The sequence below is a fragment of the Mustela nivalis genome (genome assembly GCF_964662115.1).
Source record: "Mustela nivalis genome assembly, chromosome: 13".
In the NCBI taxonomy this organism is placed as follows: domain Eukaryota; kingdom Metazoa; phylum Chordata; class Mammalia; order Carnivora; family Mustelidae; genus Mustela; species Mustela nivalis.
In genome coordinates, this window is record NC_139032.1 from 71,675,769 (window position 1) to 71,703,299 (window position 27,531).

Genomic DNA, 27,531 nt, shown 5'->3' on the forward strand with positions numbered 1-27,531 from the left:
CTTAAACTGTCTTTAGTTCTCCTCCTTGGGGGTACCCCCCGGTTTCCTGCCAGGGCCTGGGCTGATTTCACTTTCTTTTCATGAAGTCATCCTTTCCTGGTTCTCCTTGAATCTTTGTGCTCATTCTCTCTTTCTTTTTTGCCTGCCTCTTAAAACGCTGATGCACTCACGCTTCTACTCATGGCCTCTGCTCTTCTTCCTTCCACAATCTCCCTATCTGATCTCAGTCCTGCCACTTGATATATGTAGAATCCCTTTCCATGATTTCCCAAACTACGTCCTTTTCTTATTAAAGTAATCATTAAAAATGGATACATGCACAGAAGAAAATTTGAAAAAATAAAGCATAACGAATTCTTCTTATCCAGGAAAAAAAAATCACTTAATGGTTTTGTATATTTCCTCCTAGGTTTTATTTTTATTATTTCTTTTCAGCATATGTGTATGTGTGTGAGAGGTTTCAAAACATACTACTCAGGATCATACTATATATGATGTTTGAATCTGGCTTTTCTTCTTGGACATGGACATTTCATTAAAACTCATTTCATGAGTTTTAATAGCTATTTTATAGATGAATACATAATAATCCATACTTTGCTTAATTAATTAATTAATTAGTTAGTTAATTAAATAACCATTTCTTATTGGATACTGGAGTTGTTTTCCAAGTTTGGTACAAAAGTATCACTGAGATAAGTATATTGATACATGAGTATTTATTCAGACCACTGATTATTTCCTTTAACCTGATTCCTGGCAGTTGCATTGTTGTTTGTATGCCAAGGGTTTCTTTAAAGGTTCTCGACAAAAGTTTCTAAATTGCTTCCCAGAAAGGTTGTATCAATTTTCATTCCAGCACTCTAAAGTGTCTTCTATACTGAATCCTTGCCAATCACATCCTATCACTAAAAACAACTCTGTCAATTTAATATCAAGTGGTATCAACCTATGCTTTTACTTGCATGTATTCCTGTGATTAGAATTCAAACTCAGTATGTCTAAAATCCAACAGAAATTCTTCCTTCACCCCTAGGCCTGCTCTGATAATTGTCCTTTTTCCTAGAATTCCTCTCTCAGCTAACAGACTCTTCAATGGACCCAGTCCCCCCTGAAGCGAGCCACTCACTAAAATCTGTCAGTTGGGGCTCTGTAATACTTATGCACTCCAACTCATCCTTTCCTGCCATAGTCAGACAACCACCTCCTCGGGTGGCTACTATTACAGTCGCCGTGGTTTATTTTCTGATCCCTTTAACCTACTTTCATAGAAATGCTAGTTGTTTTTTTTTTTTTAACCGTAAAGGAAATACATGGTCATTATGAAATATGGGAAAAGAATAAAGAATAAAATCCACCTGCAATCCCACTACCCAGAGATAGCTGAAAGAAAGAATACTTAAAAGAAAAGGAAACACTGCCCCACTTTACCTAATGTCACTTCCTGTTGAAACATTTTTAATGTTTCCTTATTTACTACAAGGAACCTCCAACCTTTCTTCTTCCTATCATGTATGTCATAGAAGGATCTAAACAGAGCAGGTGGATTTTCATATGTGATACTGAGAATCCTGTATCACCTAGTACTTCTGCATTCTTTCAAACAAAAATTCCCTGAATACTTTTTATAAGACAGTCTGAGTTCTATTTGAAAAGGGCATAAAAGACAGACAGTATCAGCACTGCCCCAGCCTCTACACTGGATATATTTGTGTCCTATATACACTATCACAAAACAAAACAAGCAACCAAAACATACCAGCAATTCCTCTCTTCCTTGGAAGACAGTTTAGTAACCTTCCATGGCTAGCTCAGCCTGTGTCTTGCTAGTCTTACCATGAGTCCCCAAATGTGTTTCTTACACGGAGTCACACAGCTCACCTAGGAAAAGCTTCTAATAATTCACAGTCTGGGTAATCAGGGAGTAGAAAATGGGAGAGATAACTGTTGACCTTTGTGCAGAAGCAAGGACAAAAAAGCTAGCCAATGTGATGTTCATCTAAGTGCTTCCATGCTTGGCATCTAACAGAATTATATTCCTTTAGCTAAGACATACCAAGTATGGGTGAACCAACAGAGAGGCCCACACCACCGTCAGATAGTTTCCCATCAATATAGACCTTCCAGGCTCCATCAGAACTCCTCCAAGTGATGGCAATGTGGTGCCAACGGTCATCATTCACGGAGGGACAGTCCGTTATCTTTTCCTTGCCATTCACATAAAGAACCCAGCTGTGAAAAGATTCCAGGTAACAGAGTCATCAGTCATATGTCTTACTCTCATCTATGGGGCACATTACTATTTTTCTTCTCTTCCTTCTTTTTCTTTCTTTTTTTGTATAGAAAGCGTTTTGAGGAAAACCATTACTTCTTTTTCTCCATTTGCACATAGTTCATAGAGGTAGAGTTGACTTATAAATTACACTTTGTTGGGGTTCACTGAAAATTAATGCTTCTGAGACATGATGGGGTAGGAAAAAGTCTTAGGATAATGAGAGAAGTTGATCCAACTTGAGATAATTTACCAACTGTCTAGAATGGAATGGGAAGAGAATTGCACAAACATCAGACTGGTTTCTTTCCTTTGGAAAAGATGTTTTCCTAAGACCAGGAACAAACTTCAGAGGTCTCATACAAAGTGAGTTCTGTCTCTGGGTTGCCAAAGCAGTCACATGGCAGACGAAGTATGTCAATCCAAAGGCAAAGATAATTGGAACTAAACAAAGATGACCAACAAAAAGAGGGTTCCAACAACCATGTCACTTTGGGGAATGTCAAAAATACTAAGCAGTTTGAAATGAAATATCTTCAAAAGCAACTGGAAAAAAAGAAAAAAATGGGGGAAAATCGATATGGAAGATAAGAATTCATTGAATACCTCTCTCCATATCTTCTCAGTCCTTATCCACAGATGTTTTGGAAAATATGGTCTTTTTATAATACTAATTACTTACCCTTTGTGTTTTCCCATTTTCCTTCCCTATTCAAGTAGGTAACAAGCTCTCTCTTTAGGGGAGGTTTGTGCAAATTTCTTGGATTTTGTTTTTGAAAGCTCAGGTCCACTAAGGATAAGGTTTGAGGATGGGGAGAGTTCCATCAGAACAGTGAGAGTCCCATGGACTGAGGAGAGGCAAGAGAGCGCAGTGGGGCCTGTACCCTAATCTGTAGCAATAGGAGAGGAATTTGGGTAGATATGAGATGAAAAGGCACCACAGAGTCTGTCTCGACTGAAGGTCAGGATTTCATGTGGCCAAGAGCTGTGATTCTGAGGGGCCCACAGAGGCTGAGGCAGTTCATAGCCTAGTGATAAGCAGTGTGGACTGAGGGCCAGTGATGGAAGTCCTGCTAAGTCTGTGGCTCTTTAGCAAGTCTCTGTGATTTTCCAACAAGCTGTGAGGACCTAAGATAGGAAAAGCACTCAGTAGAGAAGGAAGAAGGGTAACAACTGAGACTGACCTTTCTGACAGCCCAGAGAGATGGGGGCCTGCAGGTGAATTAATTGATCCAAAGAGAAATAAACATCAGCTCTTATACCTGAGTCTACAGATGGGTTCATATTTAATATATGTGTTTGCCATGGGTCAGTAATGTCACTGAAATCCTTGAACCCCTGCAGGCTCTGATATATAAAAGAAAGTGTCGGTCTTAAGAGTCAGAGTCTGCGACTTAGCTCTACCACTCCGAGAGTGTGAGATTTGGGGAAAATCATGGGGAAAATCATTGAGTCTCTCTGAAACTTTGCTTTGCTACCTAGAAAACTAGTTCCTCAGGTCACTGCAAAGATCAATGAAGTAACACTTAGCAAATAGCAAAACACAGTCTGTGCATAAGGTGCTATCATTGAAACTTTGCTTTCTTACAGAACGTGTCCAGATGCTCTGTTTGACCATTGTCACTCTGCTGTCCTCCTGGAACACCTGACCCCCTTACTCCTCTATCCCTCAACCCCAGTGTCAGTTCTAACTTGGTGTCAGTTCTAACTTATCTTGGATAAGATCTAGAGTATGGCTTTCCTGACATTTCTGCTTACCCATTATAATCGGTCAGGAGGAAGGTATTGTCACTGCCATTCTCAAGTGCATAGGAGATCGGTGTTCCATAATTATTGGTGTCATTGGATTTCATCCAGAATGTGCAGGTTACAGCCCAGAGAGATGGAAGCACACCATCTAGCATGACGTAACCATAGATACCCGAAACTTCAAAATCCAGGTTAAAGCCTGAAGACTGGTCTACAACAAATAAGAAAAGAGTGTGGACCATGGGAGGCATTTTTCAATTGTCTAAGGTAAGCAGCAGATATGCAGAACTGTTGTCAAAAAGTCCATTTCAGTCAATGTGATTTTATGGGAAGTAGTTTCAACATAATATATATATAGTATTTACAAAATATACCATACATTCTTTTAAGTAAAAGAGTCAATGGGTAACTAAGATAGGGAAAGCACTCAATAATGTAAGGGATCAGAGAAATAGGGACTAGCTGGAAGGAAAGGTGGAATTGGGAAGTTAATAAAGACAGAAAACACTAATGCATGTCTGTATGCTGATGGAAGGACTCCGCAGAGCAGGGGAATTGAAAGTTCAAGAGAAAAGGGGGAGTACTGCTAGGGACACATTCCACCTCTACTCAGGGCCCTTGTTCATCCCTATTTCATGAGCAATTCAGCTCTGCCCCAATCCTGCATACCCCACTCAAGAATACAAAAGTCCCGCAGCTAAAAGACTCCAGCACCCTGAGAAAACAGCTTAATTCTGAATCTCAGACATGTCTATGGACTCTGAGCTCCTATATCAAGTGTCCTTTCTAAACATGTAGAAGATGAAGAGTTCTTCTAAATTTCATTTTCTCCATTTTCCCTCTGAGCTTCATTTCCCTCACTTTTGCTATTGGGGATAATTGTAACTAGTCTGCTGGACGGTTGTCAAGATTAAATAAACACAGAGAAGCCTGGGTGGCTCAGTGGGTTAAAGCCTCTGCCTTCAGCTCAGGTCATGATCCCAAGGTCCTGGGATTGAGCCCCATATCAGGCTCTCTGCTCAGCAGGGAGCCTGCTTCCTCCTCTCTCTGTGCTTGCCTCTCTGCCTACTTGTGATATCTGTTAAATAAATAAATAAATCTTTTTAAAAAAGATTAAATAAATACAAAATGCCTAGCCTCATTTTTGGTATGTAGTCAGTGTTCAAAACAGATAAAAATTGACATTGTTATGATCTCATTATTTTTAGTATTGTTATTAATAACACTGAGCTCACATATACCTGTTTCACACCTGTTGCCTGAAAATCCCGGCTGACATTTACAACTGTATGAGTTTAATTCATCCACACAGGTGGCCTGATTTCTACATGGGTTGGACTGACATTCATTGATGTCTATTTCACAATATGGTCCAGTGAAGCCTGCTGCACACTGGCACCTGAAAGAAACAGAATGTTACTAACATATAGAAATGCATTAGACAAAGTTGTCTCCCATTTATGACAACACTGTCTCAAAAAACTTTGAATACTGAAAGCTCATAGATGCAGAGAACAAACTGGTGGTTGCCTGGGTTGGGGTGGGATGGAGAAATGGGTGAACTGGGGTTTTGTTTTGTTTTTAATTTAGGAAAACTGAGTAAAACAACTCTGAAATGATGAAACATATTTTACATATCAAGAAAGTGCTTTAACTGTTGGTTACCTTTTATTTTAAAGTTCATTTAATTAAACCTATTTAAGACAATATGTATCTGAAGTGTGTAGCAAAAATAGAGTAGGAAGTGGTTCTGGTCCAGGCAAATTATTTACACACTGGGATTTTCTTTCCCCAAAGAAGTGCTAGGAAAAAATACAAAAAGTTCACAAGCTGTTCCAAAGGCTTTATATATATTAAACCAGCCTTTGTAACAATGAGGTAACATTATTATCATTCCCATTTTACAGGTGAGTAAACTGTGGCTCAGAGAGGTTAATCTGCCCAAGTCTCCTTGTTACTAAGTGGTGGATTAGGATTTTAGACCCAGTCTAGGGCCTTGTTCTTCATCAGGATGCTGTACAGTCTCTGTGGTATGCAACACACCATTTAAACCCATCGGAATGGACAATATATCTGATAATGTCAAATGCTGACAAGGGTCTCATGAACCAGGAAATCTCACATAGTGAGTAGAACTACAGTTTGGCAATGTCAAGGGAAGCTGAGGGTTTGCATTCCCAGGACCTGTAATTCCATTTCGATTTATGTACTCTAGGAACTTACTGCACAGGTGCACAGGACACATGTAGTGAACATTCATAACAGCCTTATTCTATGTGTTTATGACGAATGGGAAAATGAACCATGGTATAATCCTTTACTGGAATACTAATCAGCAGTTAAAGTAAATAAACTAGAGCCAAATGTATCAATCTTGACAACACACAATGCTGAGTAAAAACAAAACCCAAATTGCAAAAGGAAGTATGTAGTATAATAGTTATTATGTAACTGTAAAACTATATTATGCACTGTTATGTAGCAACCTATGACATCTGAATGAAAAAGATATACACCAACTTCAGAACAATGGTTACTACTGAGGAAGAAGAATGTGTGTGCGTGCGTGTGTGTGTGTGTGTGTGTGTGTGTGTGTGTCTGTGTGTGGGTTTTGAGGGAAATCCAAAATGATCTTTAGAAGGTATTTCTTTAAAACAAAAGATGTGAATCTAATAGGGAAAGATGCTAAGGTTTGATAATTACCATGATGAGTGTGTGATTTTTATTGTTCCTGGTAATTTTCTGTATGCCTGAAATATTTTTTAATTAAAAAGGACCTGTCCCATACATGTTGATTAACATTGTTATTAGCACGTTTACACTGGAATCAGGAGCGGGGGATTCTTTACTGAGTTCTCTGTATTCGATGATAAATCTATTTTAGCTAGACTTTCACTCATCTGTATCCACCTATGTTTGATATTCTAGCAATCCAATATCCTTGTCTATGAAATAGGTTCACTTTGGTGACAACTAACGTTCCCTTTGAATTAAGAGAGTTTACCTTCATGTCTCCTCTAGTTAGGACTTAGACAAATTTATAATTCATCGATTGTTTTTGACTCTGGGGAGAATTTAGAACTCTTGTTGTTTATCTGGAAATTTCTCATTGCCTGTGGTTAGGCACCTATATGCCAGAAGATGTAAAAAACCTACGAAAAGATGAAGCTACACTGCTAAGATTTCACATCAAGAGTGAAAGTCTCGCTGGCAGAATCGGTTGCCTATTTCTTCTGGATCGTGCCCTGGCTGTTTGTTGGGGGACAGTAATGAAGGGCACTGAGCCACAAGAGGACTGGGAAATTTTGCAACTGGGTACTTTTTTCCCTCTTTCTTTTAACTTTTATAAACTTCCACAGACAGTGGCAAGTTGAGGACAATAAAGTTTCCTAAGATTTTGCAAGTAAGACCAGTCCATCGTTCGTACTGCAGAAGCTACAGACCCTGCGAGAGGAACAGGATGTAATATAGGGCCAACTTGACAGTGATGAAGGAGAGTGTTGATTTTCAAACTGTATTCTCCTGGCACGCCAAGAGTTGCCTCAGAAAGACAAAGGATGTCTCCTCTACAAATATTACTGTTTTCAACCACGAAAGGTTAGTTTTCATTAGATTTCTTATGAACCAAGGGTTACTAAACTTAAAAAAAAAAAGTTTGAAAACCACAGATATAGAATGTACACTGGCTCTTTGACAGGATGATGGCACAATTCCTTTTGACGTTGGCTTGTGCAACAACTCTGGCTAAAACATAAGACACCTAACAATGAGCTCTGTCTAGTGCTTTGGTATTTATTTCTGTGTTAGTGTGTTTTCTTTCATCTTTCATGACTTCCCAAGTACAGAACGGTGGTTTTCATATCTGGCCATGCATCAGAATCATTAAGGAGCTTAAAACATATAGGCTATATATTTTTAAATTACAGACTCTACTCCAGACTTAGTGAATCAGAACCTCAGGTGGTAGGGAGAGTCTACCGCAGCCTATCCTTGGGCTAGAATTAGGGAGTGGCTGACTTGGGACTTGAAGGAACGTTCCATAAAGGCTACAGAATGACAGAATGGTTGAGAAAATAAAATCAGTGCAAAGGACCACACTTAGGGCTTTACCTGAAGCTACTGGCACCATCTTTACACGTAGCTCCATTTTTGCATGGTTGACTGAGACATTCATCCACATTTTTTTCACACCGGGTACCCAAGAATCCAGGAGGGCATTTGCACAAGAATCCCCCAACCTGATCTTCACAGAGTCCATTATTTAAGCATGGGCTTGACTGGCATTCATCGACTTCTGTTTCACAGTGCAGGCCTGGGGATGGGGGAGGGTGAGAAAGAGCCCAAATGTTAACCTGCCTGGGAAACAAAGATGGAAGTGTGCACTTCCTGGAGGAAGTTGCTCCTGAAGGATCAGAAAGGAAGCGGCCGGACTACTGGCCTCTCACATTGGTTTGAGATCCACTCTTGAATGGCTTTTGTAAGGCATTTTAGGATTGTGTTTTGGATAATCTGCTCTTTTCATCTCAGGTCTTTCTGAAACTAACATTCGTAATAGACATCTAATTGAGGCTATGTTTAAAAAAAAAAGAAAACTAGCAAATTTAGTTCAAAATTTTCCTGTTTCTTTGACCTTGGCTTTTTCCTCTGTTTTTTGACATTGCCTTTTTCCTTCACTGGTCATTTTTTGGGGAACTCTCTCTTTATAAATTGTATATACATATATATAACTTTTTATATATGTGGGTTATATATATATGATATACTTATCATATTGTTTAGCATCTATTTATTTCCAGTTCCTTCTTGAATGTTTATCTTAGCATATAAACTCTTGTCTTGTCTATGTCTCTTTTTCTTTCTGTCTCCTTTCTCTCTCCCTCTCTCATTTTCTCTCTTACACACACAGTTTTTTCTAAGCTATTTGGGAGTAACTGCACCCTTGATGCCCTTTGACCCCAAAATACTTCAGCGTGAATTTCCTAAAAAATAAGGACTTTCTCTTGGCTAATCACAGCACAGTTACAAAATCAGAAAATGAACCTAAACATAATATAATGTTTAAAAATGTAGTGATTTGCGGTGCTTTTCAGGACAATGCAACAATGCAGGAAGAATGGAAACATCTCACCTGTGTATCCTTTCATACAGGTGCAGAGATAGCTAGCCAAGCCATCAATGCAGGTTCCTTTATTTAAACAAGGACTAGAGTTACACTCGTTTATATTCTCTTCACATAGCTTCCCTGTAAGGAATTGCAGAATATTTTAACTGGAGGAAACGTGAAAGGAATTTTAGATGAATATTTTCAAGCAAGCTGTTCAGGTGTAACAGCAGAACAATCAGAAATCGTGGCTAATATGTTTGTGAAAAACTTTCCTCTTTGCCAAATACATTGAAATAAGATGTTTTCTTCCATTCTAGTTATTGCAAAAATTTTCTAGCAAGAAATCTGACATTCAGCATACAATGGAAAATGATAACTATGACTATCTAGCTTTTTTTAAAATTAGGGTGACAACTATGATCTATTTTAAAAATTTTATATTATTTGCTAAATGTTCACCTCTTTGTTGAATTTATTCCCTGAGTTCTTAAATATGACTTGCTTATCTACTAGTTGCAGGTTTGTACCCTTAAGAAACATATGGGTGGCTCAGTGGGTTAAGCCTCTGCCTTCAGTTCAGGTCATGATCCCAGGGTCCTGGGATCAAGTACCACATAGGGCTCTCTGCTCAGCGAGGAGCCTGCTTCCCTTCCTCTCTGTCTGCCTGCCTCTCTGCCTACTTGTGATCTCTATCTGTCAAATAAATAAATAAAATCTTTAGAAAAAAAAGAAAAGAAACAAAAAACATATCCCCAATAATCCCACACACTCAGCCTCTGGCAACTACCATTCTACTATCTATTTCTTATTTATTTATTTGAGACACGGCGAAAGACACACAGAGAGAGAGCCCAAACGGGGAAGAGGGTCATAGGGAAAGGAGAAGCAGACCCTCTGCTTAGCCTAATGGGAGGGAGCGAGGGAGCCCAATGCAGGGCTCAATCTCAGGACCCCAAGATCATGACCAGAGCCAAAGTCAGATGCTTAACAGACTAAGCCACCCAGGTACCCCTCTACTATCCATTTCTATGGGCTTGCCTTTTTTAGATTCCACATATAAGTGAGATCATACAATATGTCTATCTCTGTCTGACTTATCTCACTTAGCATATGCCTTCAATTTTAATCCATGTTATTGCAAATGGCAGGATTTCCTTCTTTTTATGGCTGAATAATATTCCATTACATGTAACTCAATCACGTTTTCTTTATCCATTCATCCCTTGAGGTACACTTAAGCTTACTCCCATATCTTGGCTATTGTGAACAATGCTACAATCAGCAAACCTTCTAGATAATGATTTCATTTCCTTTGGACAGATACCCAGTAGCAAAATTGCTCGATCATGCAGTAGTTCTGTTTTTAATTTCCTGAGGAGCCTCCATATTGTTTTCCATAGAGGCTGCACCAACTTACCTTCCCACCAACAGTGCACAAGGGTTCCCGTTTCTTCACATCCCCACCACCACTGTTCACTCTTGTCTTTCCCTGATAGCCATTCGAACAGGTGTGAGGTGGTATTTATTGTGGTTTGAATTTCTAGCAATGGAAATTTAATGATGCCAAGGTTTATATTATAAAAACGAGAAACTTTCTTCTTACCTGCATAACCAGGTGGGCAATCACAAATGAATTCCCCAATTAGGTCTTTACAAATTCCACTGTTGAGGCACGGCAGTGAGCTGCATTCATCAATGTCTGTTTCACACTTTAAGCCTAAAATGCAAACAAGATACTGAAGGAAGTCAAAGAGCAGGATCAACAGGAACAGAACGTGATCATTTAAAGGTAATTATCTTAATAATCTGAATTTATAGGGAATGGTAGTGGTGAAGGAAAGAGCAAAATTCCTTAAGTGCTACCATCTAGCTAACTTTTTAGTGAAAGTACTGACTCTTTCTAGAGACCCTAGATATCTTGGGGCACCTAGCTGGTACCGTCAGTTAAGCATCTGACTCTTGGTTTTGGCTCAGGTCATGATCTCAGGTCATGAGACTGAGTCCTGTGTCAGGGTCTGTGCTCAGTGTGGAGTCTTCTTGGTTTTCTCAATCCTTCCTCCTCTGATACCCTGCCCTGTTCTCTCTTTCTCTCAAATAAATAAAATTTTTTTAAAGGTATCCTTATAAGGAAGAGAGCCTGAGTGGCTCAGTAGGTTGGGCTTCTGACTCTTGGTTTTGGTTTAGGTTGTGATCTCAGGGTCCTGGGATCTGGACCCTGTATCAGGCTCCATGCTCAGCAGTGGGTCTGCTTTTCCCTCTCCCTTCCCTTTGGTCCCTCCCCTGCTTACTCTCTCTCTCTCAAATAAATCAATGAATAAAATCTTAAAAAAAGAAAATATATACTTATAAGGATACATAAAAGATAGCGGAAAATCCCAAGTTAGAAGTTGGTGGTGGGGAGGGCAGGGGAAGACCTGGGAACATAAAATTAGTTTAACTCCAAAGTGAAAAATATAGGGTCATATATACTTGGATCATGGCCATGTGGCTGAGGAGTAGGGGTGGGGCTAAGTCCTGCCAGATAGCAGTGCATGTGCCAAGTGTCCTCGAGGGGGACATGTCTTCTGATACAGTGCATATAAGCTATCTGTGGGCTAGCTCTGCCAGAAGCCCCTGTTTTTCCTCTACACCAGGTGGTCTTAAAGTGTGGCCCCTGGACCAAGAGCATCAGCAATTACCTGGGAATGTGATAGAAATGCAAATTATCAAAACTTTCCTAGATCTAGAGTCACAAATTCTGGGTGAGGGTCTAGCACTCTGTTTTAAGAAGCCCTCTAGATGATTCTGATGCCATAAAAATTTGAGAAATACTGTCTAAATTATGCCCTTTCTCAACCACCACTTGCTTATAAAATTCTAGGACAAGATCCATTATTTCTTATGGAATGTCAGGACAAAAAATTTTACAAAAATTGAGACAAATACATATGCAATATAAGTAAGCTGAAATAAGTAGAATATTCTTGATAGCCCTGGGCTACATTCCTTTTCCAATTCTCCTTTTGCTCATTTTGTGGTGAATTCTTTTATTTTAATACTATCTCATTGAAATGACATTTTGTGTTAGCTGTACAAAAGCCAAAAAAAAGAGGCAAAAACTATTTCTAAGAGAAAATAGTGAACTATTATTTGAAATAAATTGTAATTTTAAGATATAGTTCATTTCCCCCTCAAAAATTGTATTTATGAACTGAACTGGAATGTGAATTACACTACAAGAAAATATAATTCTTGCATAATTTCTACATAACCAAGTTCAAACCATATTGTTTTTCCAGGAACAGTTTCCAGAAAGATAGAAACGGAGCAACAAATCATAGCTATTCATAGGAACTTCCACTAATGTGAAGGCAATGAGAGAAACTGGAGTTTGTTTAAAAATATTTATGCTGGACAACCCGTTCTATGTTGGGTATCACATCATACATTTAATTTGTGTTAGAATGGAACCTTGGTCATGGTCTCTGAAACTATATTCCTATTTAAATTGTGAGTTATGATATGACTTTTTCCATACAGAAGATGATTCTTGATTCTTCCTCCAAAATGTGCAAGGAAAACTGTTATTTGTAAGATATGCACATGTTTTTTCACCTTGTTTTATCTTGTTCAACCAAATTTTTGTGCACTGACATAGTCCAGTGTATTTAACTCACAGGGTTCATTTTTAGTATTTCAAAGTTTGATGTGCAAGTCACAATGATTTTATCAGAAAAATATACTAAAATTTGCATTCTTATTACCTGTATATCCAGGTGGACAGAGACAAACATAACCACTCCCAAGCTGTTGGCAGGTTCCACTATTGCGGCAGGGGTTCAAGAAACATTCATGGAAAACCTACGGGTAGCAAAAAGAAATCTATCAGAGACAAAACACTCCAATCATATCAAAGCGATCCTGAGTAGGGAGTTTGAAGGTTTGCAGCACTAGACAGGTGGTTCCTGTTTCCAGGTGAGTTCACTCAAGCTAGCTGGACCACTGCCTGCACAATATTGGTGCCCACCATATATGGACACAAAGAATATATTTTATTCTTGAGTGACATTCTGAAGTGTTTCTAAATGCTGGCTGCATGTTAGAAACCATCTGAGGTGCTTTGAGGTGCTTTAAAAGTAGAAAGGCTAGGGCCCCACCCCAGACCAGCTCAATCAGAATCTCTGAGGTTGGGATCTGAGCATAATTGTATTTTAAAGTTGCCCAGTGGATTCTATTATGTCTCCAGTGTCGGGAGTTACTGCTCTATGGGTTCTTAGAAATTTTTGTCTTCTAGGCTCAGTTTCAAATATGATTTACAAGGCCCTTACAAGTCGATATGTTTGGACAAGATGGTTGGAAGCTGAAATAAGAAATACAACCTTATTATCCTCCTTAAAAATACTTAGGGCCAAAGAATTCATCTTGACATTGGGTTAGGTCTATGCAGAGTAATGGCTGAATCTACCAAAATAATTGGTCTTTAGTAGTCTTTTTTATTTTTTTAAGAAAAACAATAGTTTAGTTATGTTCATGAGTTATGTTCCTTAGTTTTTTCGAAATCCATACATTATTCCGATAAATGATCTTTTTTTCTAACAAAAAATTTAAATAATTTTTATAAACATTGAGGAACTCTTCCTGCCAATCAGAAAAGGCCTTTGGCTAAACCAAATGCCTCTTACTCAAATAATGGATTATGCTTGAGGTAAGTGCTAATTATTAGTGAATTTAAAGGCTCCCACATCTACACCTTCTCTATGCCAGATATTGTTGTGGAGAATTCCCAATTTTTGGTAGTTAGAACTCTTCCAATGGTGCATTTTTAGAAAGTTCTTATTAGAGGTGAATACTATTATTCATTGATAATGTTTCCGAGACTTGATTACTTGAAGTTTCAACTCTGGTAGTTTTCCTCTGTGTGGCATGTGTAATGACAGAGTGTTTTCCAAACATTTCACTGGAGAAGATTCTATAACTATAAAAGGGACTTGCCTGACTGCTGACTTCATACTTCTTTTTGATATGTCCAGGAGAAGCACGGGGCACTATACTTTCCTCTGCTGCTGAGAATGTTGAGCCAAAAGCTAGTAAGATTAATAAGAAAACAGAAAAACCGTATTAGTGTGCGGTATTTATTGCCTATAAGTAAATTCTACCTAAATACTACGGTCAATATTCTAGTTCTCAGAGTAGGTAAAGTCACATATATTTTGATTAGGAATAGTGAAAAAGAGCATAGAGATGGATGGGATACATCATTAAATCCTAGACTCTCAGAAAGAAACTGCAAAGTTATCAAGTTCAATGTACCCAAAGTAAGAATCATTGAGTTACTGTCATCAAAAAGGCCTCAAACGACCAGACATCCAAATCCACGGAAAATAGCAATACTCCTAGTTGAAGCTACCATGAGACAAACACAGGTCTCCAACACGTGGGATTACATAAGAAATGAAGCATCTCCTTCTTACTGGAGCAATCTGCGATGGACCTGGTACCACTGGTGGCTGTAGTTCCGTGAAAGGGACAAGATAAGCAGAAGGACTTCCCTGGATTGGGTTGGTAGTAGTCTCGTGGACATGGGTAACAGGGCGTTAATCCAGAACGAGAGAATTCTCCTACTGGACAAGGTACTGCAAAGGTAAAAAATCATTTGTAAGTCCAAACAACATATTTTACTTTTGAAAGAGGTGCATTAACCCTCGGTTATAAGAAAGCTACTGAACTGCTGATATATTCTCTGGCACATATTTAATAACTATACTATTTTATCGCATCAGATAAACATTCTGTTGTTTCCTTCTTCTCTTAACAACACATATTAACTCAATAAAAATTTGAATTCAGTAATATTGTATTCTGATTTTTCCACTTTATATCCTCGGCATTCCACAAACTGTTAAATAACATGGTGTTTCATAAAAGGAAAATACTGCATGCCAGTGACAGGACATGATTGAGCTAACATTTCCTCTACTACTGGACATTTAGGTGTTTGTATTTGTTAGCTATTATAAATAATGCTGACCAGAAAATTTTCTGCATAAACCCTATAAAAAGCTCTGATTATTTCTTAGGGATAACAGTTGAATTTGAACGATGAATATGAGTAGTTGAACCTATAGATCTAAAGATGATGGAAAACTTAAAGCCAATAATATATGTCAAATCATCAAAAAATAAATAAATAAAAATGGTTCTGACTTATGGGCCCATTAGTAATGTATGGAATTACTCTTACTGCATACTGATTACTGATAATAATCATTTAAATATGTTTTTTTTCAATTTGAAAGTGAAAAATAGAATTGCACTGTTATTTTAACTTGCATTTCCAAGATAAATTAAGTTTTTTTTTTCATGTTTGTCAAAAATTTTATTTCTTCTGTGTTGTTGTCTCTTCTGTACGGGGAAGAGGGCCTTTTTTTTTTTTTAACTTTTAAACCTTTCAATGTTATTTTGTATTAGACATGCTTTTTATTAACAACAACCTGTATGAATACTGTGACTTAACCAAATCTGAAATTCTCTTGCTAATAATTGGTAGAATATTAACTAAACAAGAAATAGCTTCAAACAGAACATGAACCTGCATTTTCTTTGATAAATTTTGGTTGCATCTGTCACAGCTACAGTGAGGCAGACCAGTCATGACTACATCTCTGGGCTGGGATTTTAGATTGTGACCCAAAGATGAATTCAGCATGTTCTTTTCCTTGTGAGAACTGGTGTCATCTACATGAGCCCTTAATCCACTATGAATGGAGAAAACCACTAAAACTGTTAAGACTTGTCTGCATAAATTTAAACATAGAAGATAGAACACAAAGAAGTAGCTATTTGGGAATCTCGGCATATTTATCACGTAGGCTTTGGATTTTTAATAAAAATTAGTTTGGCAGAAATGATTAGCAATATGGCTGAAAAATTTAGAAATGCACTCAAGGCTCAACAGAGAAGGATAGTCCAAATAATGGCATCTTTTTGGGGAGGGGTATGACCGTAAACATTAAATAAACAATAAGGCATTTGTGGTAATCTCAAGATGTTTAGATCAAAGTTTTTAAGGAAAAACAGGCAGCCACATCTTTTGCAAAAGTGCTCTTTTATATCACTGACAAAAAGTCAGGAGTCAAATCAAGAGATGGCAGAAGATATCATAGATATTAATGCTTATATAGAAAAACGTTATTTCTTCTGGTTACGTTTGTTATATTAAAACTTTAAACTGTAAGTATCTTGGTCAAACAAGATACTTGTCATACTTGTTATAAACAAGATACTTGCTGTAGCAAAAATATTTTTTATATTAAAATTTTCTTAAAAACATTTTTTCAAAGATTTTATTTATTTAAGAAAGAGAGAGAGGGGGGGGGGAGAGGCAGAGGGAGAGGGTGAAGCGCAGATTCCCCACTGAGCAGGAAGCCCTACCTGGGGCTTGATCCCAGGACCCAAGATCATCCCAAGATCATCATCTGAGCGGAAGGCAGATACTTAACCAACTGAGTCACCCAGGTGCCCCTAAAACTTTGTAAGTATATTTGTTTCACTAACAATAAATTAACCCATTCTTACGCTGTTAGATTTCAGAGTTCCAGACAAAGTTTTGCACAAACATACTCTTAAGTTGCTGAGTTTAAAATGGGTTTTCTGAATCTCAAGTTTCAAAAAAAATGATTACCTAGTAGGAAAAGGTAATTCCCAACAGCTAATTAAAGTAGTTAACTGGAAGCATAGATTTTCTACTGGTAAAGGCATAAAACTTTGGTTTGAGAGAGTACTTATGAGTGTGTATGATAAGGTAAAAATACAAATTCTGTCAATGAAACCAAGATGCTATGATTAATTAAATTGTTTTGCACATAAAATTTGTTCAGCACAAACTTACTCTCAAAAAGAGAAAGACTATACCTCTAGAAAACTGTCAGAATGCCAAAAATTATGCTAATAAGTAATAATAAAATCTTAAGATTAAAAATCGTCAAGGTGGTTAGTGAACACTATGTTGTAATGTCTATACTTTGTGTTTTGACATAGAAAGATATAAATTTTTATGTGAAAATTAGCTTAAATTATATTCCAAGGGCAGACAGCTGTCATCAGAAATATACTTTCTAGGACTGGACAATCAACACTTAATGCATGATTTACACATACAGAAAATTTACATATGCAGTAAATATACACAGACACATAGAGCATATGTATGTGTAACCATAACATACCACAAATAATAATAGCATTATCTGTAGTGTATAATATGTATTAAATACACACAGATGCACGTATACAGGGGCAGTTCCTGATGGTTTATTTTCCTAAGAAGAGAGGGGAGAAAGTTTCATTTTGAATTTTGACCAAAGAAACTATGGTTTCTGAGTCAATAAAAATGGGACAAAATCCTTTTAATTTCTTCCACTCATGAGAGAGAGGGAGAAATCTAAGTATTCCAAAAAGAATATTAAAATAGGATTAAATACAGTACCTTGAAATGACTGGGAAAAATGTAATCTCACATGTCTGTTCCCTGACAGTGTTAAAGATAACATATAGTGAATTTTGCCTTTTCCAACAGGTTTCCTAAGACAAATTCAAAGGTCAGAGACTCTCGTCCTAAGCCTCTTTTTAACTTCATCCTATAGGGTTAGGGTAAGAAATGCCATCTTGGCTCAGCAATCATCTTTCCTTTTCCTACAGGACCCGGTATAAACAATACCATCACAAAAAAATAATTTGTGGGACTTATCTTTTGGATAAAAGTCATTTTAAAAAATGAAAGATTTCTAGGATGCTGGTATGGCTCAGTTGATTAAGCATCTGACTCAACTTCCGCTCAGATCATAATCCAGGGTTGTGAGATCGAGCCCCGTACTACCTCCTCACTCAGTGGGGAGTCTGCTTGAGATTCTCTCTCTCTCCCTCTGACCCTGCTCTCTCTCTCTAATTAATTAATTAATTAATTAAAATAAAACAAAAGATTTCAGACTCTTGAGTTTATCACCACAGACCCACAGATATTTAATATCCTAAGTGGTCATAAAAGATGAAAGGCATGAAATATATATTACTTTAATATAGAAACAAACTTAAATATAGCAGCTGTGTTGATTAAAGTTCCACATGCTAAACAATGCAAAAAGTGATACCTTAGTAAAAAGTGAGATAAACCATAAATATACACATAAAAATAAATCACTACAAAGAAAAACAAAAGAAAGGAAGTTTAAAGCTAGGAAAAATTTCAAAAAATAAATAAAACTAAGAAAATATATATAAGGGACTGTTTTAGACAGTCCCTTATATATATGTGTGTATACACATATACATATACATTTAAAGTAAAATGGTATTTATTCAATACCACAGGAGAGAGTGCTGAGTGCTGCTGTTTCCAACTCACTCATGACAAGAAAATGTGGTTAAACTTGTGCTAGGAATATATTAGGAGAAATACAGCAGTTACCAGATGTTTAGAGACTTTCTGGGAATCAGAATTACTTAATTGGAGTAATTTGGTATTAAACAAACCTCAAGGCTTATTTGGGAAGCTAAAGGGAAAAATCATCAATTATGAATTTGTTTTACTGTAAAATCCTAGTTACTTTTGTGGTTGGAAGAAGAGAAAGAGAAAGAATTTTCACTACAGACTATCTTCCAGAATTCAAAATTTTGTCTGTATATTGAAATAATAAGAGTCTCTGGTAGATTTATTTCAACTGTAATGTGGAGCCTTATTTGCCTTTTAATTTAAAAAAACCCCTCAAACTTGGTATTACACAACAGACATGGTTTATGAGTTTCAATCAGGTCTTAGTTAAATCTCTTCTCTTCAGTGAAACATCAGGTTAATGACTACTGCTTGCCTGATTCCTCAGGTCTAACAGACTTTTACCTACTGTGATCCTACTACATTGAGATAATTTTGAGGCTTCCCCATTTTCTCCCTACAGCACTCATTTACAAGGACTATATCTCCCAAGATGCAATGCTGGACACTCCCCTCCCAGGATCATACAAAAATGTCCTACACAGTTGTTTTCTGGGAATTTGTTTTTAACTGGATGCACAGGTATAAATGACTGGGGGGGTACAATGAGGCTGTGTGTGTGTGTGTGTGTGTGTGTGCTCGCAGCTTGAAAGAAATGGGGAGCCAACAGATTGTTTTCTTAAAAACATTGCTTTTCAATAAGGGAACAGTTTTCTAATTTTCAGATCACCATAGACCTTAGGTTTTTAAATAAGTGTGCAGAGGAAGTAGAGGATACATAATCTTTAAAAAGTCATGTTTCAGCCTGCATGTTTGTTCTGCTCCCAGTGATATAGCAGAGGTAGGCCAACAACTTTTTATTTTTAATCGAGTTCCATTGACTTGGCAAAGTACGTGGAATTTGGTGCTCCTGGCAGCAGGATGACCTTGACTCTCAACCCTAATTTCAAGGCCATTTTAAGCTTTCATCTTTTCATTTTGTTTACATCTTCTAACCTTCACTGCCCTGGAAAACTGTACTTAGCAGGGATGTTAGAAATATTTGAAAATTGAAATTCTAATCTTTTTTTGTCTATTGTGGTTCTCAACATACGGTCCCTGGACCAAGCAGAAGCAGCATCCCTTGTGAATTGGTTAGAAATGTACATTCTTGGGCCCCACACCAGACCTGCCCACTTAAACACTCCAGGGGTGGGACCCAGCAATCTGTGTTTTTAAGCCCTTCATGCTAACATTTTAGATCTGAAATTAGTCATACTCAACTTACCCTGTTACTTTAGAATCTCTGGAGGGGAACTTAAAAAGAAAACCAGACAAGTTAAGTCAGAACATCTGGGAGTGGAGACTGGGCTTTAGCATTTTAAAAATGCTGAGGTAAATGTACAGATCATTCCAAAGGGAAGCCAAGAGGGGACAGCCACTCACAAACCCTGCAAACTGTAGGAAATGAAAATCGTAATTCATAAAATGTCTTTTTAGAGTTTCAAGGAACCTGAGACAGGACCTCACTTTAGAAAGGAAGAGACTAAGTTCCTAGGTGAGATGCATTTCTACCTTATCATGAAGCCACGTGTTTATTAATGTTGAATACTAGCACCAAGTCTTGTCCTTTTTTGTGTTCCTAAAGGCACTAACGCAGTGTTTATATTGGGAGTGTTTACACTTAAGCATTGACTGGCTGAGTACATGGAAACTCTCCATGAAAAGACAGTTATTTACATTCTTTGCATACAGGAGATACATGGTTTTGCTGAAAATATTCCACTCCTCCATGCATAGAATCTATGGGGTTAGAAGAAATATCAGTGTCTAAGGCTTTGATAACCTCCACAAGCAGAAATGTTCACGGCTCCTCTCTTCACAGTGGAAGTGTTTTCTGGGCATGAGAGGCAGCTCCGGGAACCAAATGCTGGCTGGTAACTGCCCAGGGGACACGATTCACAAGTCTCAAGTCCATTTGATGAGTAGGTGCCTTGCTTGCACTGAGCTGAAAAGAAAAATGTACTATGGTTAAGAATGATGACATTAAGCTATACAAAACTAACACTGGCTGGGAGAGGGTTTTCTGCATTTTAATTAATCTAGGAGACAAAGAACTCTAAGCATAAAGATTGTATTTTAGACTGCTGCCTGCTTCTCAGTCCTAATAAATTTTAGACTGATTTCCAGTTACTTTCATTATTACGAAACTTCGTTACTACGAAAGTGTCGATAAATGGTTTCTGAGTGAAGTTAGAAATTTCACCTCAGAAAGGTATTGTCACAAGAACAAGTTGTATGCAGGGGAACTTGTATGAGTTCTCAGCTTGCACTCAGTTCTCTGGAGTAATGGAAACAAAACCTTAAGTTGGGTGAGAGCCTCATTAATTAACTATAAGGCACCTTCGTTGCTCTACAAATTGGACTTCTTCTGTCCTCCTCCTACAGACCCCATCGGAGGGCTGGCGGAGTAAAAAGTAAAAGTGGTCTTAGCATGAGGCCCAGGGAGATAAGCAACTTTCTAAGATTCATAGCAATGGTTCTGTGGGAGAGCAGGACGAGGGCCAGAATCCTCAACCCCCAGGGCACTACTTTCCTTTTGCCCTTGTTCTCCAAATGATGCTCAATGTTAGCATTTTTGGTTACTTCTACTAATCAGCTAGCAAGGCTCTCAAGTTTGTAACTGTCATTAAGCAATCACATCTACATTTGTAACAACAGCAAGGGGCATAGTTCTGAAATTCCCTCTTTTAGGTGTATCTCTTTTTTTAAAGTTTGTTAGTTTATTTATTAAAGTCAAAAAAAAAAAAAAGTCATCTTTATACCCAACATGGGGCTCAAACTCATGACCCCAAGATGAAAAGTCCATGCTCTCGTGATGGAGACAGCCAGGTGCCCCTCAGGTATATCTTATTGTAACTTTAATCATGAAAGAAAACGTTTCTATCAGAAATGTTTATTGAGAATGATAATCAAATGTTTTGAAAGTATTGAGTATTTTAGTAGCAAGAATACATGCATGTGTACCTATAGTTATTAATTTCCAAATAAATGGAGAGTTGATCTCATTGTTATCAAATACTATTCTCACAAAAAAAATTATTAAAGCAAACTCATGGTTGCTAAGTGTTATGAAAGTACTTTCCACCAATTAATTTGAGAGTTGATTTAAAAAAAAACTACATTACTTGATAAATGCAGATTAGAATTGAGGTGCCTGAGTGGTGCAGTCAGTTAAGCATTTGACTCTTGATTTCTGCTCAGGTCATGAAATCAGGGTTGTGGGGTCAAACCTCAGGTCAGACTCCATGGTCAGCATGGAGTCTGCTTGAGATTCTCTTTCTCCCTCTGGCCCTCCCACTTCTGTGTGATTTCTTTCTCTCTCTCTCTCAAATAAATCATTAAATAAATATTTTTTTATAATGTGGGATTATGGACATTGGGGAGGGTATGTGCTTTGGTGAGTGCTGTGAAGTGTGTAAACCTGGTGATTCACAGACCTGTACCCCTGGGGATAAAAATATATGTTTATAAAAAATAAAAAAAAAATGTGGGTTAGAATTATTGGCAGTGGAGTTTGACTTAGTGCAACAGAATGTGCCAAGGTTGGCGGCGGGGAGATAGACTTCTTTAATGTGAGGAAAACACTGAGATAATAATTTAAAACTAAAAGAAAAAAATCAATCAATGAACTTGCTTATAGTGATACTCTTATTTCATCCTGTTTGCCATTTAGACTTCATAAGTGAAGACAAAATTCAGATTTCTTGTCAAAATGTGCACTAGATCATTACCTTTGCATTCCAAGATGCTTCTTGAATGGAGATACTCGGTGTAAGTCCCAGCTGGACAGAGTTTGCACTCAAGCTGCCCTTCTTCATCCTGATAGAATCCAAGCAAGCAGCTTTCACAGACAGAATGCTCCAGAGAATAATAAGTTCCCAAAGGGCAATTGACTGAAAAGAAAACAGAAAACACTGAAACCAGTAAACTATAGAAACAGAACACATTTAATTTCCTTCTTCCTAAAGCCATGAAAATAATAAAGCCTGCTTCCAAGTACTATTGTTTCTGTGTTAAGTCTTACTGTCAGAGGTTTCCTCACAAGATAAACCTTCCAGAAATGTATTCCTAGAAACAAACAATAAGATTCTTTTTAAGAAAATGCAAATCCTTATTGACCGAGATTAGGGCTTGTGTGATAGGAGCTTTAAAGCATGGATGAAACCAGATCGTCCTGGGAAATACACAGCTAACAAAGAAAAAAGGCTGCTGTAGGGAAGGAAAAAAACAATGAACATAGATTAATTTGAGGCTTCAAGATAGGAAAAACAGTTTCTTAGTGATTCCTCTGAATAGTTCCCGTATGAAACTGATTGCTTGTCTATTACAGCCTCATTTCTAGAAACAAAACCAGCCGAAGGTTCTGAGTCTGAACCAGGAGAGTTAAGTAGAGCCTTGTCTCTGCTTATAGGAATTACTGTCCACTGAAGGCAAGTCTGAGACATCCTGAGACCCAGGGCTTCTGAGGAAACAGGTAGGGCCTTCCTTCCTTGGAGATTTGGTCTACTACTTGGCAGGCTTGAAGTGACTCAGGATTTCTGAGACCAAAGTGGAATGTTAAACCCACAGAAAGGATGTGAGCAAAGTTAGTGTTGGTACAGAGAGGGTACTTGAAATCAGCACGTATGATTCTGATGATAAAGTATGTAAAACTTACGTGGAAACTTACTAAAAATTCAGATGCCAAGGCCCTGCCCCCCAAAGTATCGGATGTATTAGTCCTGGGCTGGGGCCTGAATCAGGGTGCATTTTGGTAAGCCCTTCAGGGGATGCTGACACAGGTGGTCTGAAGGCCAGACAGAGAAACAGGGAACACTGACCAAGATGATTCCTAATTTTTACTTACAACGTAGGGAGGAAACAAGTCACCCAAATGAGCTCTAGGAATAGCAAGAAGTACTGTTGAAGAAGGTTTTCCAAGCAAGGGGGGAGATCCCACACCTCCAGAGGGACACCAGACTCACACCATTTGGTTCAGTTGAGCGTAGTTTGGTTAGAGGAGTCTCCCGTATCTATAAACCATGACTTATTTGGGAAACAGGCTGGAATTGATCCAGATTGTGGCAGTCTGGGTTAAACAATAAGGGGCTGTGAGGAGAGGTGAGGAGAATGAGGAGTGGCTGCTTACTGGCTAACGGGGATCTCCTCTGGAGGTGGTGAGAAGGTTTTGGCAGTGGTGATGGTTTGGTGGTGGTTGAACAGCACCATGAATGTGCTAAATGCCACTGAATGCTACACCTTAAAGTGGGTGATGTTATACCATGTGAACTGGGCATTGGCTACTAAGCTGGAAATCTTAGCTACCCCACCTACTGTCTTAAGGGGTAAGACTTCCTGAGTAAGCTCCTCGCCTCTCTGGCTTCAGTTCTGCCATCTGTAAAATGGGCTTAGTAGTAATAGCACTTCACAGAGTTACTAAACAGAATTAAACAAGAGAGGGGCTCAGCCTGCCTATGGAAGTGGTCAAAAAGGATCAGTCTTTATCACTGGAGATGCTGCTGAAAGTTGTGAGCTCTAAAGTGCTAGAAATAAAACCAAGATCTGAGTCCCTTACCTGAAATAGTTTTCTTGTCCTGAACAATGGTGGTTACTTAGATTCCTGAGACAAAATAATAAGAAGAACAACCACACGACATTCGCACAATGTTTCATTTCAATACCCTAGTATAGTTGTAAGGCGGCTCTACTCATCTCATTTGACCCACTTATGAGCCAGATAATTTTTTTTTTTCAGGGAAAAGTCTTACCACACATACGCCCTCTCAGCACCGAGCCTGGTCTGCAGAAAAGGAAAGCCTTTTCTGTCTCTAATGAATTGCTGTCGGCTACCAGAATTTCAGATGAAAGCTGGAAGGAATACATAGGTTCCTGACTGAGGGTCCTTTCCAGTTGATTTGTAATGGTTTCCAAAGTCTTAATGAGTCGTTGCTGATTTTCCAGCTCGAGGGTATCATTTCTTTCATCGGGCAATGGCACACTAGCTGAGATAAAAACAAGACGAAATAAAACATAACACACACAACATGGTGTTTCAGAAAACCATTCGTAGTTAGTGTCTTGTATTTTTTTTAACCAAAAAGAACTGGCATATTAAAAATCTTCCAGGAAAAATAAACTGACACTCAACCACTACTTATTGAGCAACTAGTATAGGGGTAATACTAAGAACAATGCAATTTGTTTTAATCCTTCTGTCATGTGCTGGATCTACGTCACCTTTTTGTGAAGTTCTTCCTTACAGCATGTATAACTTTCTGTAAATTCTTGCTTTTTAAAAACATGCCTTAGTGTGTCATGCCAAAATGAGTACAAAGCAGGATGTCTGTTGCTGCGAGAATCATAAATACATCTGTGATATTAAATTGCAAAAAGTGACAAAACTTGGGTGATTGCGTTCTCCCTCATTTTCAGTTCCAGGACTCTTTCCTAAGAATGATGACAAATGGTAAATTTGCAAAATAGGTCTCCCACCAAGAACGTCACATGATATATTTTTTTTTTCAAACAGTCTCTCCTTACCTGTGATGTTAAAAACTAACTTAATTTTGTGGTTCGATAATGGGGCACTTCTTCTAATTCGTGAAGATCTGGCTTTGCCGACAGCTGTGGGTGTTTCTTGCACAGAGTCCAAGAAGTCATCGTAAGAGTAATCCAGTCTGTTAGCTGCGCCCCAACCACCAGGTCCTGGACAGTTGGGGCAGAGAAACAAGATTCTACAGTTGCCTCGTTATCGGCATTTAGGTCTGAATCTTAAGCCACAAGTCAAATCGTCCCCTATTTCTTCAATTGCCCATAATGTACTATATACAGGGATTCATCTAGAATCTCATATTTCTCATCTACAATCTTATATTGTAATTTTTACGCACTTCATTTTAGATTTAGACTACCAATGAATCGCACAAGAAGAAAGACAAGTCCCTTTGGAGCTACCTAGGCATTTAAGCCGTTCCTCCCTTTGAGTTAAGAGTTAATTACCTTAGCTTTAGAGGTAAATTAAGATGTGGGTGTGGAATTTTCAGAATTTTAATCAATTCCTATTTCCCTTCAGGGTTTGCCCCATTCTTTTTTTTTAAAATTGTAATATCAGCTTTATAAATAATGCAAATGAACAGGTTTCCTTTTGTGAAGCTTATTCAGGATACTGCATCATATATTTTTTTAAATTTATTTATTTTCAGCATAACAGTATCATTATTTTTTCACCACACCCAGTGCTCCATGCAATCCGTGCCCTCTATAATACCCACCACCTGGTACCCCGACCTCCCACCCCCCGCCACTTCAAACCCCTCGGATTTTTTTCAGAGTCCATAGTCTCTCATGATTCACCTCCCCTTCCAATTTTAAAGGTAGAGGGGCAGGGGTGCCTGATGGTGCAGTCAGTTAAGCAATGGATTCTTGGGTTTCAGCTCAGGTTGTGATCTCAGGGTCATGGGATGGATCCCCACATCGGGCTCCATGCTCAGCACGGAGTCTGCTTTAGATGCCCCTGTGCCATTGTGACCACCCACATAGATTCAGTTGGTAGCTTCTGGACGTAGGGTGTGAGGGTGTACAATTCCAGTCAAGTTACTTTCCTCTTTCTGAACCTCAGTTTCTTCATTTATAAGTTGAGGTCATTCTTCTCACCTCACAGGTTTGGGGGATAATTGAGACAATTATCTAGCTCAGTGTTTGACTCATTCTAAAACCTCATTAAATGATACTAATATTGGTCTGGGCATATTGTTCTTGCATGATTATATGCTTTAAATATCAAATTATATTTATACAGGCCTCTTGACCTATGTAAGCAGTTTAAGATTTTTAAATTAAATTTAAATTGGGTTTTAAAGAAAATAAGCTCTTAAATTTTTTTTTGTCTAATTTATGTCTTTTGGCTATTAAAATTACCTAGAATAAATATTTTTGTTTTTCACACAAACATCCTTCCCGCAAGTGTTATGTAGCCATTATAGAAAAACAGATGAGCCAAGACAAAAAATTTTTTTGATTGCCTACAATTCCACCATATAGAAATAATGCCTATAACATTTTAGTCAAGATTTTCTTCTATGAATGTATAAACACACACATATATGTTTATGCATACACAGATACATGAATCGCTGGAACAGAAATAACCATACCATACCTTTAACAAATAATTATACTACGTGTATATTACTTAGTAATCTTTCCCTAATTTTCTCAATGATATATTATGGCATTTCTCAAAATATTCTCTTCTATGGCTATAGAAACTAACCAGGTATCTATTTTCAGACTTTTGGGTTATTTCAAAATTTGAGAACACTCTTGTGCATAGAGGATTTCATAAAATGTAAGGCACCATCAATGAGAAGATATATTCCAATTTCAGAGATGTCCAAATGAAAAATGTACACCTTTGCATACTGATGTGATTTTTATCTTGAGAAATATTCTTAGAATTAGATTTCTGGGTTTCACTATTTTTAATCTTTTGATACATATTGCCGATTGCCCTCCAATTTCTCCCCTGTATACAATATAGGAGTATTATTTTCTTTCCTTATACCCTTGCCAATTTTGGGTATTATGATTCTTATTTGAATGTGTTAATCTGACATGTCAAAAAGGGCATCTCATTTTAGTTTTAACTGGAATTACATGACTATTATGAGGTCAAGGCATTTTAATATATTTATTGACCCTTTGTTTTTCATACATTATGGCTTGGCAAGGTGTTGTTTGAAATCTTACACTAATCTTGTGACTCTCTACTGTAAAGGCATTCAAGGAGCAAAGCTTATCTCTTAGGATCAAATGTACTATGTGTCCACATAGGATTCTAGCAAACCGCCATTTTGATCCTTATTAGATGACAAATAACACCCATCTCAAAGCCTTATGATGCCAGATGACTCCCTCTAA

At 37.8% G+C, this 27,531-nt stretch overlaps 1 protein-coding gene across 3 annotated transcripts in view; it reads right to left on the reverse strand.

The window, feature by feature from the left end:
* SVEP1 (sushi, von Willebrand factor type A, EGF and pentraxin domain containing 1) overlaps window positions 1-27,531 on the reverse strand; it is a 181,881-nt gene that overhangs the window by 65,184 nt on the left and 89,166 nt on the right. For all 3 annotated transcript variants that reach the window (XM_082696828.1, XM_082696827.1, XM_082696829.1), the window contains exons 15-27: window positions 25,153-25,317; window positions 24,381-24,614; window positions 22,365-22,526; window positions 20,417-20,578; window positions 14,576-14,737; window positions 14,097-14,188; window positions 12,869-12,965; window positions 10,729-10,842; window positions 9,150-9,263; window positions 8,132-8,333; window positions 5,263-5,420; window positions 4,031-4,232; window positions 2,057-2,232 (exon numbers count right to left, since the gene is read on the reverse strand). In XM_082696828.1, coding sequence (XP_082552954.1) covers window positions 2,057-2,232; window positions 4,031-4,232; window positions 5,263-5,420; window positions 8,132-8,333; window positions 9,150-9,263; window positions 10,729-10,842; window positions 12,869-12,965; window positions 14,097-14,188; window positions 14,576-14,737; window positions 20,417-20,578; window positions 22,365-22,526; window positions 24,381-24,614; window positions 25,153-25,317 — 2,040 coding nt within the window. The remainder of the gene's footprint in view (window positions 1-2,056; window positions 2,233-4,030; window positions 4,233-5,262; window positions 5,421-8,131; window positions 8,334-9,149; window positions 9,264-10,728; window positions 10,843-12,868; window positions 12,966-14,096; window positions 14,189-14,575; window positions 14,738-20,416; window positions 20,579-22,364; window positions 22,527-24,380; window positions 24,615-25,152; window positions 25,318-27,531) is intronic.